The sequence below is a fragment of the Nipponia nippon genome, unplaced genomic scaffold (assembly GCF_047370975.1).
Source record: "Nipponia nippon isolate SJK-2023a ecotype South Korea unplaced genomic scaffold, ASM4737097v1 scaffold_4, whole genome shotgun sequence".
NCBI classification, from domain to species: Eukaryota; Metazoa; Chordata; class Aves; order Pelecaniformes; family Threskiornithidae; genus Nipponia; species Nipponia nippon.
In genome coordinates this window covers 118,509,541-118,530,659 of record NW_028262358.1, presented here as the reverse complement: position 1 = coordinate 118,530,659, position 21,119 = coordinate 118,509,541, and the positions used below count along the sequence as shown (strand labels likewise).

The window sequence follows — 21,119 nt, the reverse complement described above, 5'->3', positions numbered from 1 at the left end:
GCTGTCAATGAGGGAGAGGAGCAAGAGGTTAAGTGATTCTGCTCGGTGCCTCTGCAAGCTGCAGCCATTGCAAGGGAGAAGCTTAATTTCTGTGCTGCACCTTGAGGCTTGAAAAGGAGCCCTTCTGTCCTCCTTGCCATGGTTTCTCTTCAGAGCAGGGCACATCGATGTGTCCCTCCTTTCGGAGCAGCACCTAGCCCAAGCCACTCACCCTCCGAATCTGTGGCCACGCTCACCAGGCTGGAAACAGTCAGGCTGCGATGCCTGCTATGGGTTTTGTGGCAGTTCCTTAGCCTGGCAGCCCAGCAACACCACTGAATATTTGTAAGCTGCAATTCATTTATGTAGAAGACCATACATTTTTGCATGATGAAAACATGTTTTCCAAGGCCTGGCAGCTGCAAAATTTGAAAACCAGCAGGCAGCTCCGACAGGCAGGCTGGCCTGCGGCTGCTCGGCCAGGCAGAGCAAGCGAAGGGCGCACACGGAAAGGGGCCACCGAAAGCAGAAAGCTGTTTCCCATGCCAGGATTCTGCACCCAACACACAGCAATTACAAGTTTAAGAGAAAAATGTCGTCCATAGCGTAATTTACACCTGCACCCCGGCAGTAAAGGGTGAAGAATATTTTATACGCCCATCCAACCTCCCATTCTCACAGACTCCTTCAAACGGTTTAACAGAAACCACTGGCGCTGCCTGTCTAGGCACAATATGCCTCTCCTGGCACCTGAAACAAACATCATATTTTTAACTCCCTCTTTCTCTGTTTTCAAAGAAATGTTACAGTTTGTCTCCACATTCATTCTGTTCTACAATGGAGCTGAAGCATGCAGATGTAGAAATGCTGCCTGCTCCTCTCCTGGAGTTAAAAGCAAGGCTCTTAATAAGCAGGAAAACACGAAGGGGTCACTAAGAGTAGATTTTTCTTTCATCTGCTATTTCTCATTTTGGGCTTTTTACAACGTAAACACAAACCAGACAGTCTGTTTTCCAGACACCTAAATGCTTTTGCAGTTTTGTCAGACTGTTTCAGATGGATAGTGGCAGGTTTCTCTGTCTTGCATCCAAATGTGGCCTTTCCACACAACGGTGTAAAATGCAGAATGACATCTCTGGCTTCAGTGTAGGTGTAAAGCAAAACGAATTTGGTCCTCTCAACCTAAATGCTTTACTTCTCCTGCCTTCCTGCCCTGCCTTCAAGCCCTAAGAGAGTATATACAGACCTATTTTAGAAAAAAAATAAAAAAATAAAAAATCTGAACGCTTGCAAAAAGAGGCAACATATTGTGGAAAAGCAATTTGGCCATGAAGTCACCGGCTCTGCTCCTTAGGAAAAGAAGGATGAACATAGCATTGCCAGATTACACTGCATCAAAAATGCTTGCTTCTTGTGACCGACTCTCTTTGTATATGTGACTCACTGCCCTGTGCTAGTGAAATCAGGCAGCCAGGATGATTCTGAGATTAGGAAGCATCATTAAAATCAAATCTTTAAAAAATAAAGCTTGTAGGACAGGATTTGTGTATCTTTAGTAACTGACCACAGAGAAATAAAACTAAAGTCTGCTTATAAAAGCCAGCATTTTGGGCAAGAAGAGACTTTTATGTCAAGTGCTTCCTATTATTACTGTCATATTTGGTAGAGATTCTAGCCCTTTGGGTTGGATTAAGAAGAAGAAAGCAGCAAATTAAAATGTTCCGGTGAAACTGTCTTTGTTACGGAAATATCAGACATTCCATTTATCCAGCAGCTGAATTTGTCTATCCCAAACGCAGCTGGAAAAAAATGACGCCTCTTCATGGGATTTTCCATCCCTTCCTTCCTTCCAGAACACACACACATCTTCCACCATTTCTTCTAGGGCAGATGATACAAAGACACAGAGCTCATTTCTCTCCTCCCCCAAAGCAAGGAGCTGTAGCTACAAGATTGGCTTAAATAAGAAAATCTGTGCTCTGAGAGAGAGGCATTTTAGACACGGGGGTTTTGATGGATCCTGATCTAATTCTGTCTTTCTGTGTACATATATAAGCATATGTATGTGACGTTCAGACAAAAACTAGTTTCAGGAAGGAATCATTCATGTACTTTTAGCCAGCTACGATTCAGGTGTCTAATCAGAGCTGGGTGACTAGCCTTTCTCCGTGGGCAATGAAAAATGAGCACTTCCAGAAGGCAATTCATGTTATTTATCATAAAGCGGGATGAATCACCCTACGGACATTCCAGTCTTCCCTGACAACTGCAAAGGAAGCCCAGATAACCAGCTTAGGCTGGACCCCTGAAGGAAGCAATGTAACACCCATCCTAAGTTTAGAGTCTAAGCAAATCACCTTGGCTCTCTCTTTATTAATAGTAATGAGGGATGGCCTCCTCCTTCATCTTGTATCTTAGACACCTATTTTATGGTGAGAGGACTTGCCTCCTGGAGAGGTCTGCCTCCCTCTCTGTAGACTACAGCAGCAGTCTAGAAGGCGAGGTTAGACTAAATCTGCCTTAGATGCCAACCTTGGGCCTAAATGTTGGTTGACTAACAGCAAGAGACAAGCACCTCTCATTGCTCCAGAGGGATCTCCCACCTGTCTGCACATAGATACCTGAATTAGGAGAAAAGGCTCCTTCTGGAAGCCTTCAAGGAGCTTCTCTTCATTGCCTGTACCATAAATTAGGCCCTTGCTTTGGGAAGGCTGATTTCTTAAGTACCTAAAATATAGGTGCAAATTAGAGGCCAAAGTCAGGCAGACTGGAAGCAACTGTGGTTGGTGGAGCACTCAAAATACATAAGATGGTATTTAGAGGACAGATCCCTATTCCAGCTGCTATTTATCATCCATTTTCTCCTGAAGTCCTATACTGCAGTAATCTTGTATGGGTCACAGTTTGAAGAAGCTAACTAACCACATGATTTCCCTAAGCGCAGATAAAGTACATCAACTCTTCCATATGCTCTGTGCCTGAAGGAGCATGCAGTAAGGCCAGGTACTCAACCCCATACCTGTCACAAAGGAGGCTTGAATATTCACCACAAAAAAAAAAAAAAAAAACAAAACAACTTTAAAGGGGATTTTATGAAGAGAACTTAAGGAAACCTAGCACTCCCCAGGTATGTTTAAGATTGTATAAAATTGTTCCCGAGGTTGTTAGCAATAGCCCCACAGCCCCTGAGGTTATTGCAATATGTCCAGCTGCGGGACCAGCCTTGGGCATGCACCTATCTTCCCACATCCGCATCCCTTCCCTGCACCTCACTCCCTCCCTCGGGGGTACAGTGAAGTGGAACAGACGTCAGGAACATTTCACACCTGCTGTTCCTAATACACCTAATCCTTTTCAGATGAAAAGGATTTCAGTCCTTTCACTGAAAAGGACTAAGAGTGGTTTTTATGGTCAGCTGCTGTTGGGAGGGAGATGAATGTTGAGTTCTGGCTTAGGCTCGAGTGCTGCGCAGCTCCTGACGGGGACTGGTTAACCCGTTTCCAACAGCACAGTGCTTGGTACGGTGCTGAGCTTAGGCTCGGGACTGAGCTGATCCAACCTCAAAAGGGCCATGCTCATATATTTACAAGATAAATCACAGGGAACAAGAACTTTTCTGGATGAGGACCAGAATGCTCAGCACATTGCAGGATTAACCATTTTCTGAGACACTAAGGGTGTCTCAAAGTGCTCTCTCATTACCATATTTGTTTCATAAATCATAAATAACTTTAGAATTGTTTTGGTCAATCAAACCTGGTTATCATCTTTTCACTACAGTGCAATAAAAACAACATATTTTTTCCCTGCTGTGACTAACTCTCATCAAATAGCTGTCCTCAAAACGAGCAAAAACGCTAGCTGTTATGCTTTTTGTCTGTATTTTGGTTTTTTTTTTTTTTTGAGGAGGGGATAATTGATCTTATTTGGTTTTGAACATTTCACTTTTATTCTTTTGAGACACTACTTGCTATTCTGCCATCAGATACCAACTCCAGCACACAGTGGAATCAATGGCAGAACATGAGGTTAACAATAACTAGCCTGTGGCAAAGAACAGCTGAAGTAAATACTCTGAAAGATACTCTTTCTGCATGTTTATATAGATGCACATAGCACCTTCATGAATAGATCATCTTCTCATTGACATTTCTGGTGACCTATTGGTGCCTTCAGTTGGAACAGCATTAGAGTTTAACCCTAGCATGAAATGATTGAAATGGCCTTTATATTATACTTAACATAAAGAGATTCCTTTATTCTTCAAGAAAAACTGCCATTTCTTGTTTTGATTTCTGTAATGATACAAAGATAAAAACCACATAAAGCTTAAAGTACCATCTCAAAGGAGATGCTAACAGGAGAGGATTCCAGACGTGTTGTATTTATAAACATACTGACTCTGTGAACTATAATGATTTTGTATTATTAAGGGCATGATCCTACAAAACAGTGAGTACCTCTTGCAACTTGAGTCCTTGACTTTCATTGACTTCATGGGGTTTCTAAAAGGACTAGGCTTTCCTCTGCAAGTATCCTCAAAAAAGCAAGTCTTTAGAAATTCCACCCCATAGCCCTGAGTTTATTGTCTCGCAAAGACACATTTGCTCAGTTTACAGGTGAATATTTGTTTTTCTCACCTGACAGTTTTGCAAACTCAACTAGACATCAAGCTGGATTTTTCCCTATTCAAGCATCATCATCAGTAATAAAGGTATTTTTGCCTTGGATACACCTGTGCAACTCCATTAGCCTTCATCAAGGTTACATGTATGCAACTGAGGTTATATATGGAAGACAACTGGGATGGAGAGACCTGACTGTGAACACAAATCGACCTCTGGAATATTTATTGCTGCTGCTGATGTGAAAGAAGGCAAAAAGTGGTGAGGTTGGCAAATGGGCTTAACCTTTCACTATTTTTTTCTTATAACACATGTGAGCCTTATGCAAGCAGCTGAAAGACAAATGCTGAAATCTATGGTTCTGCTTTCATAGTCTTTTTTCAGAGCATTTAGAAAGGTTTGTGGGTTTTTTTTGTTGTTGTTGTTTTAAATGAGTTCATATCAGAGCAGTGTTCAGTCTAAAGTATATCTCCATTTGATAACTAAATAATAAAGCAGCAACGTTCCTCAGTGTGCTTCTAGAAATAGATGCTGCCTGGTGACTTCTGCACACAAGCAGATGTCTTCGCAGCAAAATCCAAATGACAGTCTTTGGCCAGTCGGTTATTGGATTTCTGTAAGTTGATTCTAAGATTTTCTTTCCCTATAGACTCTACTCCTTATCACCCTAAAAAGCATATACTGTAGCCTTAACAATTAAATGATAATGAGCAGACAGAAGAGAAAGGAGAGGAGAGATCTGGCATAGCTACAGCTAGCAATCATTAGATTTACAGAGGGGAAAAGACATGCTTCCTAGGCCAACATATTTTTTATGAATAATTGATAAGGCAGTCAGCACAGTTATATCATAGAAATGTAATATATATCCATAATTATAAAACCAGCTTTGTGCAAAAGGACATAATACACTGAAAGGAGATACCAGCCAATATGCCATCCTGAAATAAAATACAGTCACTATTGTGTTAGTTGGCAAAATTTAAATACAGGATTTGAAGCAAGCAAAATATTCTTTAATCCCATTTTTTAGCACAGTCCAGGCTCAGTCTGCTCAGGAAAATACTGCAAGGCAAAATCAGCAGCTGCATTAATTTGCTGATGATTGAGAGAAAAATGAAAGTTATCCTCATGGTTTTTTTCTCCCTACTTGCTACTCTAACTTACTAATAATACGAGAGTACCAATTTATTCCTATGCGAGTATATGAAGCATACAAATTGAAAAATCAATGTAATGGAAAAAAAAGATTATCATGCACTGTTTAGAATCAATCAGCTAGAAACAGAGGGGGGAAAACGCGAAGGCGGAGACACGATGTTTAGAAAATGTACATATTGTACCTACCCTAAGCTAGAGTGTTTGTAGGAAAAAACTACCCTTAGTCTAACATGCAGACTGAGCTATATTTTGACCAGAAAATCGTTTTATTTCCAATTTTTTCTAGAGAAATTCATCAATTGTCTTTTCTTCTTTTAAAAGTCCCCAAATAATAAAAATATCAATCCCTTTGCCCATAAAAGCCACACAAAAGCATGTAACAAAGATTTCAGGGCGAAGGGATCATGATACTCAAAATGCTTTATTAGCATGATGTCTCAGCATCGTTCACCAGAACGCTGATGGCCTATTGTAGCCTGAAGGCCAGACTTTTGTCGTATGTGACAGAGTCCCTTGAAAACATCGACAGCAGTAGTTTTTAGTTGTGGTCTGAGTCACCATTAGCAATTGAGTTTAAAACTTAGATCTCTCAGTGGTGGAACACTTTCTTCGGCCAAAACCGGCCTCTACTGATCAGAAATAATTACACTGTACGAGTCAGATGTGTAACAAATGGGTCTGAGTCTCAGTTTGGAAATACATTCAGAGGAGGTGGAAAGAATGGCTACTGGCTCTGTGACAGGAGATTCAATCTTCATAAACCTGCAAGAGAGGGGAGGAAAAAAAAGCGACACAAATGCGCCCTACAAAAGAACAGAGCAGATCACAGCTGGAAGGAAGGCAAACCTTTTAATCAGGTCCTTGAAATACAAGCTGCAGGAAGCTAGAACATTTTGGTGGACTTCAAACTCTTTGCCTTCAACAATAATTTTCAGGTCTGTAAACTCTTTCGCTCTGCGTTGCTGGTTCAACTCCTTCAACATTTCTGCAGAACAGAGAAGACAGACAGTGCCAGGGTTCCCATTAAGAGTTTTTTATTTTTATTTTTTACTTTTCATTTTTTTTTTGTAAAGAAGTAGAGAAACAGGAAACAACTGATATTTTTGTCGGTAAGATTGGCTCAACACAGACAGTCAGAAGTTACAAACATAACATGTTAAAAAAAGAAAAAGAAAAAGCAGGAACCAGTAGGTCTAAACAACTGAAATATATATACAGAAAAAAAGCAAAAACAATCCTAAATTTGGAAGGGTTAAAAACGAAAACAAAATATTTCAGCATCAGCAAATCAGAAACACAGAGAATGCATTATCACAGAAAAGTTAAAATAATTTGTTATAATAAAAATCAAGAGCTAATGAATTTCTATCCAAATGCAAATAAGTTTTGAACTTACTAGAATAATATTAGTAAAAATATGGTATTATGATGCAATATGAACTGGATATGGGTCAAAATAATAAAACCACAAAACCTGTAAAAATAACTCATCCTTAACATAGTAAAAAATGTGTTAAGCCTCTCAGTTAACAGAATAAAATAGTACTTCTAAATAATATATAAATTGCAGTGCATAAAAAATTAGCCAAATTATCAATGCATCTTGCAATATACCTCAGCTATACTGACTACAATTGTATATGTTTCAGAATTGGCTTAAAAGCATCCTTATGATAAAAAATAATCTCACGCAGAGAATAAATTACTGCCTTTTATAGCAATTCCCATTTTTTGCACTCCAAGGATTTTTACCATCACAGCATTTTTATTTTTTAGCCTTCAATGGCTTCATTTACAGCAACAATGAACTTTCACACATCATGAAAGAATCGTAATGATTAAAATAACCTATGAAAGTGTTTCCATCCTGCAATAAAGCACCTACCTTGTGTGATGCCTCCTTTTATAAAGCCTATTGGTACTAACAGAAAGAAATAATAGCATGCCATGTCTTCATGTCTGGATGTGAACTACTAAGCAACCTACATGTTTTATATGCTGGCTGGACTTTTAAGGCTAAGACTTCCCTCCAACTTTGCAGACCGAAGTGGCTATCAAGATGAATAATATACTTTTCACCTGGGCAATAGTCTGGCGGTTCAGAAGCCAGTGATCAAGATGATAAAAGAGCTGATTTTAAATACTAAAGGATTTTGGTTTTATTTTATGTTTGCAATAGGTCAAGGTTCTCATTTTCTCAGTGTAACACCCTGAACACATTCCTCTTCAGACACATCTGTAAATCAACAACGTTTTTTTACGTGGCGTCCCTCCTTACATGAAGTAAAAGGGACCTGAAGAGAGTGTAACTATAACTGCGTCTAAAGCCACTGTCGGGCTTGTGCACTGGGCTGCCGAAGCACCGCCAAAGGGCCTTACGGTGAAATGAAGACCCAAATAATCTTTGTGTTCTCCTGCTTCCCCAATGAAACTCAACAGGAATCATTTCAGCAAAGCACTAGTGGTTAAACAATATGAAGACATGCAAATACACAACTGTTGCACGAAAAGAAATTGAAGGTATCCCAAGCCCCAGCATCTGTGGTGCACATTTTTCAGGCCTAAGTAAATAAATGTCACCTTGCCCATTTATGTCTATTTAATGGAAACACAGTAGTGTCTGAAAGGCTAATTATTCTGTGCTGAAATGGGTCAGTGCTCTCCAGAGAGCAAGCAGATCATTAGAGAGGCCACAGAAATAACAGCAGGCTTGTGTCAGATCTATAATAGGGGAAAATAAACCACTCTGTCCTGTGGGTGCTACAGCAGAGACTATTTTTAACAAAGCTAAAGCTAAAGTACAGTGATAGATTTCAAGCAAAATTTGAAACGGGATCCAAATGTTCACTCTTCTGCAGGAAAGTTTCAGGCTTTTGGTGGAGGGGCCTAAAGTCTGACTTGACCATGAACGCTTCAGGCCTCGGCTAAAGACCAAGGATGCTTTGGGCGCAAGGGGTGTTTTACCTGACTTAGGGTTAAAGTGACTGAGGTCTTGGTTTCACAGGAACAGCACCAGGAGCTTTTTTAGTTGCATATTTTTGGAGGCGATTGTGAAGGAAGTATTTTTCCGTCCCTTTTCACATATGAACGACTTTTTTTTCCTGTCTTGGTCCATTTTCCCACTTTCACTTACAGCAACTACATTTTCCTCCTGACCAATTTTCTATCATTCCACGCCTTAAAGATAGTTACTTTTCCCTCTAAACTTTCCGATACTCTCTTATCCCCTGCTTAATTTCGCTTTTGTTTTCTGTCATTCCCCTTTTCAAATTTGCTCAATTACCGTCCTCCATCCCCATTTGCACTTTTGCTACATTCCTATTCACGATCCTTTTCTCTGTGGCTTTGCAATCTTCCTTGCATAAGCCTTTCAAGACCAGGGCTCCAACCAAGACTAAGTCATACACGTTTAAGATTACACTTACACAAGGGGTCAACCTCCATCTCACCTCATTCCATTTCCTCCTTTTAAAGCTCATGATCAGTTATTCTTAGTGTTCAAAGAGCACAACGGTATGAATAGCAACTGCACAGATGGATCCTGTGCTCCAGGAAAGGAGAGGAAACAGAGTTTAGTTGCACTCTGAATGGGCTGGGGAGCCCATTTTTGGAGGTGAGTTCAGGGTAAGCAGGATAGTAAAGACTATCCATGAACTCATGATTATGGCCAAGATTGCTGAATAACAAGACACAAAGTTCATCCACTGCAGTGATGCTGCGCTCTCTGTGCTATCTCCAGTATTGTGAGAGCTGGTTTGAGCATCTAAGTCCCCAAATAGCTCTCCCAGGTAATGAGCTGATTACTTGGACTTTACTGAGCACCCTTTAATTACATCCAGTCCTGCAGTTCCTGGGCAGAGTTTCTGTCTATGCTCTTTACACACTTCACTGTGCTTTATACTGCATGCATTCATTAAAGGATGCAAACCAGAGAACACAGGTCTGGAGCAGTGGTGCAATCTGGCTCATAAAAAAACAGGAATCAGAACAAGCCCTGATCAGAAACTGAAGCTCTTTTTCCTATAGCCATTGGGAGGCTGTAATTCCCTCCTTGTCCCCCTGACTTGCTGTACTGTCCTCCGCAGAGAGATGACTATGAACAATCCTGTATTTTTTTTGTAGCTCAGTTTCTGAACTCGAAAGAGAAGAGGCGGGTGGAGGAGAAGGAAGTCAGGAGGCTGCATTGATTCATCGATCTTCCTCGCTGAGGCCCCTTTGTATTACTAAATAACTAGCAGGCATTAGTATTGGACACAAGGTTATATCAGAACAGGCCCTCATTCGCAGAGTATTTGTAATGCTCACACTGTGCTTAGCCAGGCATTAATGATTTATGAGGACTCAGGATGAGTTGCAAAACAAATTTTTTCACCAGGTAATAATGCCTGCCGATGAGTTGTAAAAGGAGAGACAACACGGTGCAGTCCTGGCAATGAAAAATGATCTCAGCTGTCTCCTGTTAGTCCCTCTTCTGGGCTCTTCCTAATTTTCAGCGTTTCCTCCAACAAATGGAATTTCCTGAAACCTTCAAAAAGGGATGTGCTGGGAATTTCCTAGTGGTTATTTATTCCTCTGGTTTCTTTGTTCTTACAAAGTATTTTCTTTGTTCGCTTTTTTTCTCACTTGATTTTTTTTGTAAAGAGATCCAGGTAAAATTGCAGTGCAAGGACAGTTAAGGTGCAAGGTTTCAATAGGGTGGGCACTGATGTTCCCTCTCCTCAGTGAATCACAGCCAATGCTCTCGCACCCATAGTGCACGGGATTTTCCCTCCTGCCCCAGGTGCACACACGCATTGGGACTGCAGAAACCAAGCCAGTCCCTTCTGTCTTCTTCATCATTACTGATGCTAAATAGTTCTCAGTCAAAGATGGGCTGGATGTTTCCTTCATAAAGAAGTACACAACAGACACCCCCACGTTCTTCCATAATTACATGAGCCACGTAGCAGTTGAACCTAAAAGGGACTTGACCTGAAACCTGCAACCGAACATCTCTATGGAGCTTGTGAAAGGAAGCGCTTTCTATCTTCCTATTATCAGCCTTCATATCATAGCTTGGGGGCATTTAAACATAATTATATTGAGAGTCCCAGAGACAATATGGGGCAGAAGGTGTAAGTGACTTTCTTCAGGTCAGGAACAGAGCCAGGAAGAACTCAGAAGCTTTGATTCCTGGTCCCCAGCTCCACCCATCACACTACATTTTCTCCTTCTTAATTAATGGACAAATTACAAATTAAACTGAAGAAAGAGCCCATAAGCCTTGGATCAAATGTAGGACCAGGAACAACTGTGTAATTGTGTAGATCAAATAAAGGGAACAGAAATGATATAGTAAATCTTTTTTTAAATTACTTATCATCAGAAATAAAAATGAACAAGGAACTTATTCCCCAAGTTTATTTATTCTGTATTTCAAGCACAGTGGAGATTGGATACCCAGTCAAACATCCTCTCTAATGCATATTCCTGTGGCACAATGGAAGCTCTCAGGTTTCTTTCCACTTTTAATAAAGAACTCTTTACTTAAATTTTAGTAGATAAGGCTTTAAAAGCAGGCAGCAAGAGCTAAAATATAATGAGCTGTGAAATACGGAAGAACGCTTTTTACAAACAGTGTTTTTTTTAAAATTTGCTTGGAAAAACTAACCTATTATAAAACTGAAAAGGCTAATTGATGAAACATCACTAATTATTCTTGTGAAGAACATGCAAGAGACCAGTGCTTGCCCAGACAGCCTCATGCTTTCATAATCAGGACAGAAAACGGGGGAAAGTCAAGAAAAGTTAGAGAAGGAAAATCCAATTACTTTCTTGCCTTAGTAAGTAAAGAAATTAATTTCCAAGGTTATGCTCTAGTTATGTAAAACAAACATTTTAACTATTAAGTGCCAGCACTGCACAGACTTGCTCATTTTGATAGATGGTGGTAGAGAGTGTGTAGCTACAAGAAATTAAATTATGAAGCAAAAGACCTAGCAGTCGACTAGGAGTTACGAGTGACAGGATCCTAAGTGCATACCATGGCGAGCCTGTCCTCTTGAACCACACAAGTACTCATGACTTTTCACCAATTTTGACAAGTCTCTCTTTCTCCTCACCGCTACGCCCACAGACACACAGAGAACCCCAAAACCTGGAGAGTGTCATGATAAACTGCTCCATCTACCCTTGCGCTATTGATACGTAGCTTGAAGCAGCTGCCCAGAGAGAGAACAACTAAATGCCTAATTGCCTCGTTAGGCCAGCCTGATGAAGTTATGTGAACACACTTGGCGTTGCAGTGCCTGATGCTGTTCTCCACTCTCTGGGGCATCTTGACACTGCAGACCAACTACTACTGAACATCATCAAAAAGTTTTCATCATGAGGGTGGTGAAACACTGGAACGGGTTTCCCAGAGAGGTGGTAGATGCCTCATCCTTGGAAACATTCAAGGACAGGCTGGATGGGGCTCTGAGCAACCTGATCCAGTTGAAGATGTCCCTGCCCATTGCAGGGTGGTTGGACTGGATGACCTTTAAAGGTCTCTTCCATCCCAAAGCATTCTATGATTCTATGATCATCCCTTAGGCTCTCCCATGATTATCAGGCGGGGGGTTAGTTATTTCCCAGTTGACAAATACACCATCGGCTATGGCAGCTTCCATGTGGTGTGAAGACAAGTACACACCTCTGGAGAACAGCTTCCTCCTTGGGACTGAGGACAAGAAATAGGTCCCTTATTCTCTTTTGGCCTGAAATGAGACAGTAATAGAGGAAAAGGGGAATGAGCAAAGCCTTGTGGGAATCATTAACAGATGAGGATGTCTCAGATACTATCTTGGGATCTTCAGTTTCCTTCCTGGACCCTAAAAATTAAACATCCAGTTATCTGGACTGCCTCTGTAGTCAAATAGAGACAGAAACATGTCTCATGTACAACCCAGCCCCTTCTGACGCTCAGCCCGGTAGGATGCACTACCACGGGTGTCACTCCCCAGGGATTACCAAGGAAGATTAGATAATTAGCTGAGACTAGACACTCAAATTTTTTGCACAGAAGGTGAGAATTAATCTCTTGCAAATAAATACTTTGACTTTTTCCTTTTGGATCTCAATTCCAGTTGAACTTCTTCATCAAGAGCAGAAGGAGATGGGGGCGTAACAAAGCTGGGACTTGCCTATACGAGGATCCTTTATCACCGAGATGGGGGAGGCAGACAAATGGTGAAATACTCTCGCTCTGTACTGCGAAGTGCCAAGGCTGCTAAGGGCTTGGGATGGAGGTGTAAAATACGAGCTGTATGATACTGGTGTGTCCAGCTCTCCTCTCCCAGTCTGTATCGATTACTCAGTTTCCACAGGACACCATCCTGCTCCAAAGGCATCTGAAAATGCTTGACTGCTTGTGGCCATCTCCTGAACATTTTGCTTTCACAAGCCCTTAAGCCAGATAAAATGAACTGAGAAAAGCTCGATAGTGACTACGGGAGCACTACAGCCCCAAAGCACGGGTTCAGCGAGGCCGTGCCCTACAGAGTCTCTGCTACCCAGCTACACTCCCTAGTGAAGAAGGAGCATATGCTGATGGAGAGGTATCACTGCTGGCGCACTTACACCAACCTCAGAACAAAAGGCAACGAGAGTCATCTTCTGCTGGGTTTTGTCAGCACAGCAATGTGAAATGCAAGGTGTGAAGTTGTCATACTCTGAGCTGATACAGCTATGGCAGTAGGACTTTGTAGTGCAGACCAACCTGTCTAGATCTCAGTCTTGTTGACACTGTTATACACCTGTGCTGCTCAAGAAAACAGTAACAGATGCTGGAGAGTGGGAAAACATTTTTAACTCCCATACTGAACAACACATTTGTGGCTGTATATGATAATTCTACTCAAAGGATTGTTGGCAATGAGATGCCCCATTGCGCTAAATAATTTTTCATTGTTCACACAGACAAATTCTTCTCACCTTATTATGATGAGAAAGGATCAACAAAGTCAACGGCACTGATTACTCACTTGAGGAAGACAACTCTGTGTAAATGGAGCCTTTCTAAATATATTAAAAATTCAGGGAAGTCACAGTATCATGTTTTGAAAACAATTTTCAGGCCATTATCATCACTAGAACTCACACTAAGAGGTACCTCAAAGATGCCTTCACACATTACAGAGTTGATAGTTCCCTATGTTAGGCTGTAGATCTATTTCAACATATTTTCTGACTATATTCAGAGATTAACCACACCCCTCATTTCTAGAAAATCTACTTTAAATGCAACTTTGGAGAGATTTTGGTATCACAGCTATGCATAAATATAATAAAAAAGGGAGTTTGGGGGCTAGAATGCCTTTGCTGCTTTGATTTATAAGGTAAAGTCTTCTGTGGTATCCATGCCTGCTAATTTATAATCATACAGGGTTACAAATGCACAGTGAGCCTATGTGACTGGCTTTGAAAATGAACTGCATTTACATTACATATATGGATGCACAGAAAGAATGAGAAGAAATATGGAGACAATCTGATCTCTTTAGTTTTCCAACACAGGCTGTGATCCATGCAAGGACAAGCAGCAAGACCAAAGGATCCAGCATAAAAATACCCACTGAGATGCTGAGATATAGATGCAGGTTCCTATACAAGGATCTGCTTTTTTTGTTTTGTTTTGTTTTGTTTTTTCCCCAGGATTCACCCCTGATTAAATACAAAGTTGGCTGCAGCTTGTTCTATATTGGCCAAGGCAAACAAACCCCAGGGGATCCCAGCAAATTGCCAGCTTGGCCCCCTGTTCCATATATAACATGCCACTATTTCAGTTAGCACTGTAACTTGATTTCCAGGCAGACAATAATTTTCTCTGGAGACAAAATGAGAGAGAGAGACAGGCAGAAAGAGAAGAAAAAAAAATCTGTGAGCGCTGGAAACGCAGAATAGCCCAGATTCAAAGAGAAATTTAGTTCTGATTGTTTTATTTACCAGCAGGCAGCCCTGAATATCAATACACACTTAAGGGAAGGCTAAAATTTTTATCACTACGTGATCTGGGATGGATTTAGTATTATCCTAATTGTTTGTAGCAGAAGACTAGCAGACAGCATTTAGACCTTTTTGATCTCTTTATGTAGTGCAAGGCATTAGCTAAACGTTTCCTAGTTTTGAAGGCTTTGAACAAGAAGCACCCATCTGTGAAACCGATAGTGTAATCAACAGGCTCCCCGACATGGCAGCAACAGTCAAATGCTGACCAGTTTTGGTGGTGTAAGAACAAAAGCTGTGAGTCGTGTATTAACAGCAATCAGTCACAGGCGTGTGCATACGTATAGCCGGCAAACAAAACGCTTGCTTTCCAAAATAAGAAAATAAGAAAGACAGGTTTCTGAAAATAAATCAGTGATGCATCCAGGACAAATTGCACGTATTATAGTAAAAAAATAATAAATACAACTGTAAGGTATAACACCTGACAATCAAAGACTTCAAAGCACTTAATTAGCAAGGAGTGGGGGGGTTCCTCTGCCCATTTTAAACAAAGGCAGTGCTGCCCAGTTTCAACAGGGGCAGGACTTAATTTTTTCTTAAAATGTACGTAAGTGTAATCAACACAATTCTTTGAAATAAATCCATCTTCACTGACCAGTGGTAACGCACCTATTTTCTAACACTCATATAGTGCAGTACATGATGCCTAATGAAAGCAAATAAAACCAACTGAAATCTTTTGCATTGAAATATCACCCTTTCAGAAGATATTATACATCATCTAAAAATAATAAAAAGTACTAAATCTAAGTATTTAGGCTTATACACTCAGTGGATGGCTTAGTACCAGGCATATGTTACGCACGGGATTAAATGACAGCATCTCTTGGTCCAGTGGGCATCTCAATGGTAGAGAACTGTTCCTTTGGTACAGACTGTGTCTCTACAGTGAGACCCAGTGATTCGTTACGCTATCAGAATAGACAAGTGTACTCAAATAATGTAAAACAGAAGAATGAAAACACTGCCAGTCAACTCTAGGACCTCCCTCTGGTTATTCTGCAACCCAACAACTCTTCTTCAATAACTGGTTCCCTGCTCTACAGCTTCAGCAGGTGTTGGTGGCTGCACTCATGTCCACGCACGGTTACAGAGGAAACAATAATAATAAATGCAAGGCTGTTAACGTCCCTCATAATCACAAATGACAACAGGTTTGGAAAAAAACAATAAATAAGCTATTTTTTGTGCCCCATGAACTGGGGCATGATTGCAGAGACATCTGGAGGCAGAAAACCTGGCAGTGGTAGCAGGGGAAGGTGGGAGGAGGGAGCAGGAATGAGTGGCTGGGGAGGCAGCTCGGTCTCAGAGAAACAGCCCTCTAACTTCTGTGCGATTTTTAGCTTCAGGAATATGGTATCACATGTTAAAAAAGCCATAATTTGCATCAGATTTTCTTTGAACATCCCCCTACTTATAACATTTCCAAATCTCTAGATTATATCTGTCCTAAAGATGTGAGAGACTTTATAATTTATTTTTTTCCTTTTTTTTATAAGCACCGTAAAGTATTCATAGTTTAACAGTGTTGTAGCTGTTTAGGAAATGTTTTGTAAAATGTCCTCCTCACTTCTGCCTAACTCATGTTTCCCCTTAATAGAGTAAACCTTGATTTTTAAATCTTGATTTTTAAACAAACTTTTTGGAAGGTATTGTTGTTAATATTAAATATTTTTGTATAAATCCTAGCAAAGTCACTTCCACGTTGCATGAATAGTGAATTTGTGCAGTATGACAAGAGAATATGAGCTGTGACTGGCCGATAATGTAAGAAACCATTTAACTGCAAATGTTGTTTATATTCAGAGAGGAACAAGTTATCAGGAAGTGTTTAAGTAGCTGCCTTACCAAACTCAGAATAAAAAAGAAAGACACTTTTAAGAAGTCTGTTGAGATTAAAGGACAAAGATTTATTTAATGAGTATTAAAATTTATGGGCTCTCTAAGAATTAAGCAAGCTTATAAAGACTATTTTGAGAGCTGAATGGCTTTCACATAATGAAGATGGTTGATAAGACTTGGCTAAAACATTTCAAATACAAACGAAAACAAAGGGACACCTCAGAAAACACGGTGATTAAGTCAAAATTTCAACTGTGAAGGCAATATACAAATTTCACAATCATTTCATAATCCGAAAATGCTACTAAGACCAACCCGCAAAGGTGCTGAACCTATGAAAGGATGACAACAGGCAATTTTGAATCTAGACAAGCATGAAAGCAGCATGTTTTTCTCCTTCTGTGTAGTTATGGAAACAGAGAGATATAAACCCCCTCCTAACCGAACGAGGGCTTTTTTCCTCTCTCTGCTCCCATCCGCAACTTTACAGCTGTCACCACAAGTCATCCCGCTCGCTCCTGCAAGCCAGCAGGCAGCAAGCAGGCATCTAAGGCGCGGAGAGAACAAAAGAGGCTGCAATACAGCTTCAGTTCAAATGACAGCCTCACCAGGGCTCCAGCTTGCACCGGGAAGACAAAGTTGTAAAGTTTTACGAAAAAATTGGAAGTAAATTTCTTTTCTAGAGGTCTTAGCAGGAAATCAAAGATCTATTTTAATTTAAGATACTAGCAGCTTCTCTTGCTAATGACCGAAATATCTAGACCAATAGCTCCCCAACGGTAGTTTGCAGGATGACAGGAGTCCATAAAGCCACTTGCACTGTTCTGAAAAGCCATCTACAGCGTGGAACATGCACTGTTTCCAGTTTTGAAGCTGAGTGTTAAAGACAGTGAAATGTACGAAACGTCGAGGGCTGACATGCATCTTTGAAAGACGCTGTTGAAACCATGCAGTTCTTGAGATGAGACAAGCTACAGCTTTAGGTAAACTGAAAATAATGGGATCTAATTTAGACAGAAGATTCTTGATGGGAATTGATTTGCCTGTCTCACAATGAAAATCAGAAACGCGCTGACGTAGATGATGGAGAAACTTTCTTTGGTACACTGGACTTAGGGAAAGTCACATTAGTATTTCCATTGATTTGTTTCTTGGGCTTAAACTAGAATATAATCTAGGGTGTCAAATTTAAAATGGAAACAGATGTCCCTCCATAAGCTATTTTACTGATCCATGACACACTAACATAGGGCTTACTACTAATTTGGAGACGAGGGTTGCCTATGAGGTCCTCTCAAAGGGCAGATGCTTTCTTGCAGCCTTACATTCAGTGATGAGATCTCCAAAAAGGAACATACAGAACTGGAAATGAAATAACCACCGTTTATTGTCTGTGGTCTTTTTAATTTTTATTTTGCATTCTTCAGGAACAAAAGAGTTGGTGATTATTTACTTTGTCTCCAATGGTATTTTGCCCTATGACACAGAGAAGAACCTGGTGTCTCCAACCAGTGTGAGCTGTGTGTCTGAACCGGTTCAGGAGAGATAATTATTATAATTTCGTTTATTATTTCCCATTTCTCTAGACCATTAATTTTCATATATCATATACATATTTATGAAAATTGCGGTACTTCTAATTAACTATATGGTATTAGCAGTTTATATGTACAAATGAACAACCCTGGGAACAAACTCATTAAAAATCTATGGCTAAACTTCAAAGGCTTCAGGATTTCACCTCTCGCATACTGCCCTCTCCCCGCTCCGGCAGCAGAAGGCTAACATGTATTTAAAAAGAACAAATATCTACCTGTGCAAAAGCTGCCCTTTACATTTCACAGGAAATGTCAGTATTTCAAAAGTTGGTTTTGTCTTCCCAAGTCTCTGTGACCCTTTCTGTGGACTGAAGATTTCATGTACAGGGCTTTAAAAACGAGAATTTTTCTTAATTTTATTTTTTTCATTTGTATGTACTTTTTTACGTTGCTTAATAAAATGTCATTAATAGTGACAATATGGCACAACTGTCATGTTTCACTGTGCTGACGTCTTTAGGTTAGTTTGGAAGCATTTTTCTAGGTCATTATTTTTAATTAATACAACGGATTAGTATATTTCTATTCAAAATGTCAAACTGTTTTAATCATAACACAAATATGAAACATTGACCTAGAAAATAAGATGTTTCTCTGGTACTAAATAGCAACAACGTAATTAAAAGCATGACATTCTAAAATGAAAATAGAGTATTTGACCATTTTACATCTTAATGAACTATCATATCTACTTGCTATTTAAATTTTATTAAACTGAATAACAAATATAAAATACATTTTGAAACAGCAACATCTCTCGTAACAAATTCTGGAAATATGTACCTTGTTAACGATGGTTAAATGACTTTCCTAATTAGTGTGATTTGGAAAAAAACTGAGTGAAATGGTGTCTTAAAGCAAAAAATAGTTTCAAGGACAATTTATTTCAGTGAAGATGCTGTCGATACTACATCAGGCGGTAGTTATTTATCTATAATCAGAGTTTGCTTTAACTCACTTCCGTCTGTGCAGTAACTAGTAGAGTGAAACTGATGCAAAGTCCTCGTAGGTGACACTACGTGCTTACCGGTTCTAACCAACACCCCGGTTTCACTGAGAACAGAATTTGCTTCCCACTACTGTACTGTAAAATAAATACAGTTATACAGACACACGCTTGCAAAACCATCAGAGGAGCACTGCTTCTTGATTTCCTGACACTTTTTAATGTTAATTTTCTAGTCAGCTTAACTTATGTCTTGGGTTTTGTTTCATTTTCCTTTTTTCCTTTTTTCCTTTTACTGTTACATCTTTATTCTTCAACTCCCTCTTGTACACTTCTGATTTTCTCCTAGCAGTATTTTTTTAAAGGTAGTAATATATCATTGAAAAATATGATTAAGATAATTTGGTGCCTTCCTAAGGACATTAAATTGCTAGACTGAAGTGTAATTTGGGTAGGCTGCAACTTTTTTTAAAAAATAAATAATGCTGTAAGTGCAAAATAAAACTGAAGATGAAGTATCAGCTCTGGGGTCCTTATCTGCAAGAACTCTAAGAAATGAAAAAAAAACAACAGAAGATTTAGATTAAATTTTGCAAAATGCCCAAGTAACTTTTGAGCCTGGGACTTAACAGCTCTTGAAAATTTAACCTATCTATAATATGTCATAAAGAAAAACAGTGATTTCTCCTGAAATAATAGCGTCAAACTGATTTTGACTAATCTAAGTGATGTCAAAGGTTAAAAAGATAAATCTGGAAGGAAAGTACCTACTCTGTAAAACAGCCATTCACCAGAGCTTTAAATTTCTGCTTGTTCTGCAGGGAACAGTCTGCAATGACAACTTCACATAGAAATAAGACATCCCCTTTTGTAGCGCACTATCCAATTTTTGTCTTAATCACACAAATTTTACATCGTTTTAACACCAATCATCTTTAATACTGGTTTAAGTAAAAGAAGTCAGAGTTCAGAACTAGAAGTGTGAACTCTAGCTATTCTTATGGTTTTTTTCCTGTAGTTGATGGACCTAAAAAGTAGTAGCCCAAACCAGTTCTTTCATGGTCTTTACTATTCAATCTATAAATGAGAATAATGAATGTAACTCTTTAAAAACAACTGTGAAGTATCGCATAGAGCTTCTAGAAGGGAAAAAGGCATTCAATAAATGACTCAGTTTGACTCTACTTGAAGAACAATCCTTTTCAAGTCTTTTTTGAAAGCAAAAAGTGAATATGGTTGCTGTACAGTCACATTTGGTGGTGCCCCCAAACAATGTCTTCCCTATGCCAAAAATTAGAAAGCCACAAAGACTTCCAGTATGTTGAACTTAAAAAAAGAAGTCTTTTTTTTTTTTTTTTTTTTTTAAATATGTAACAAGCCAGCTGCTGTAGATTTGTATGGAATCAACTGTCAAACAAGGCTGCTGACTATATTTTTGGGTTATTTTCTTTTTTTTGTGGAAGAAGAGGGCCAAGTAGACTTATAGGCAAAATTCAGAGGAGTGAAGCTAGGAGTAAACCTAGTAAAAAGACATCTTGGAGCAAGATAACCATAAATAAAGCAAGATTGTAAAGCAAGAAAATGAAAAAAAAAAAGAAAAAGAAACAGGAAGGACCTGGAGTTTCAAGGGACTGTGCTAAGCCATAGAAAATGGAAGGTATGTTCGTAAGGGCCAAAGGTAGAGGTCAAGACCATAATGAAAATCTGATACTATTAACTGCGCAAAGCAGGGTTGTTTCAGGACTGTGCCAATGGCAGAAATCAGCCTGCAAATGATCAAAGAGGTTGTTTTATGTCGTGAAAAAGTGAAAAACGCATACTACCTCACATACACATACTAAAAGTGATCCAGGAACATTAATAGCTGTTATGCTGGAGTTAAATCCTCATAGACCCAGCCAACTCCAAAATAATGCAAGTATAAAAGGTTTTAAGAAGTTA

The 21,119-nt window shown here is 39.6% G+C and overlaps 1 protein-coding gene across 6 annotated transcripts in view; it reads right to left on the bottom strand.

The window, feature by feature from the left end:
• KLHL29 (kelch like family member 29) overlaps positions 1-21,119 on the bottom strand; it is a 405,515-nt gene that overhangs the window by 68,156 nt on the left and 316,240 nt on the right. For all 6 annotated transcript variants that reach the window (XM_087775206.1, XM_087775204.1, XM_087775203.1 and 3 more), the window contains one exon: positions 6,612-6,750. In XM_087775206.1, the coding sequence (XP_087631332.1) occupies positions 6,612-6,750 (139 nt within the window). The remainder of the gene's footprint in view (positions 1-6,611; positions 6,751-21,119) is intronic.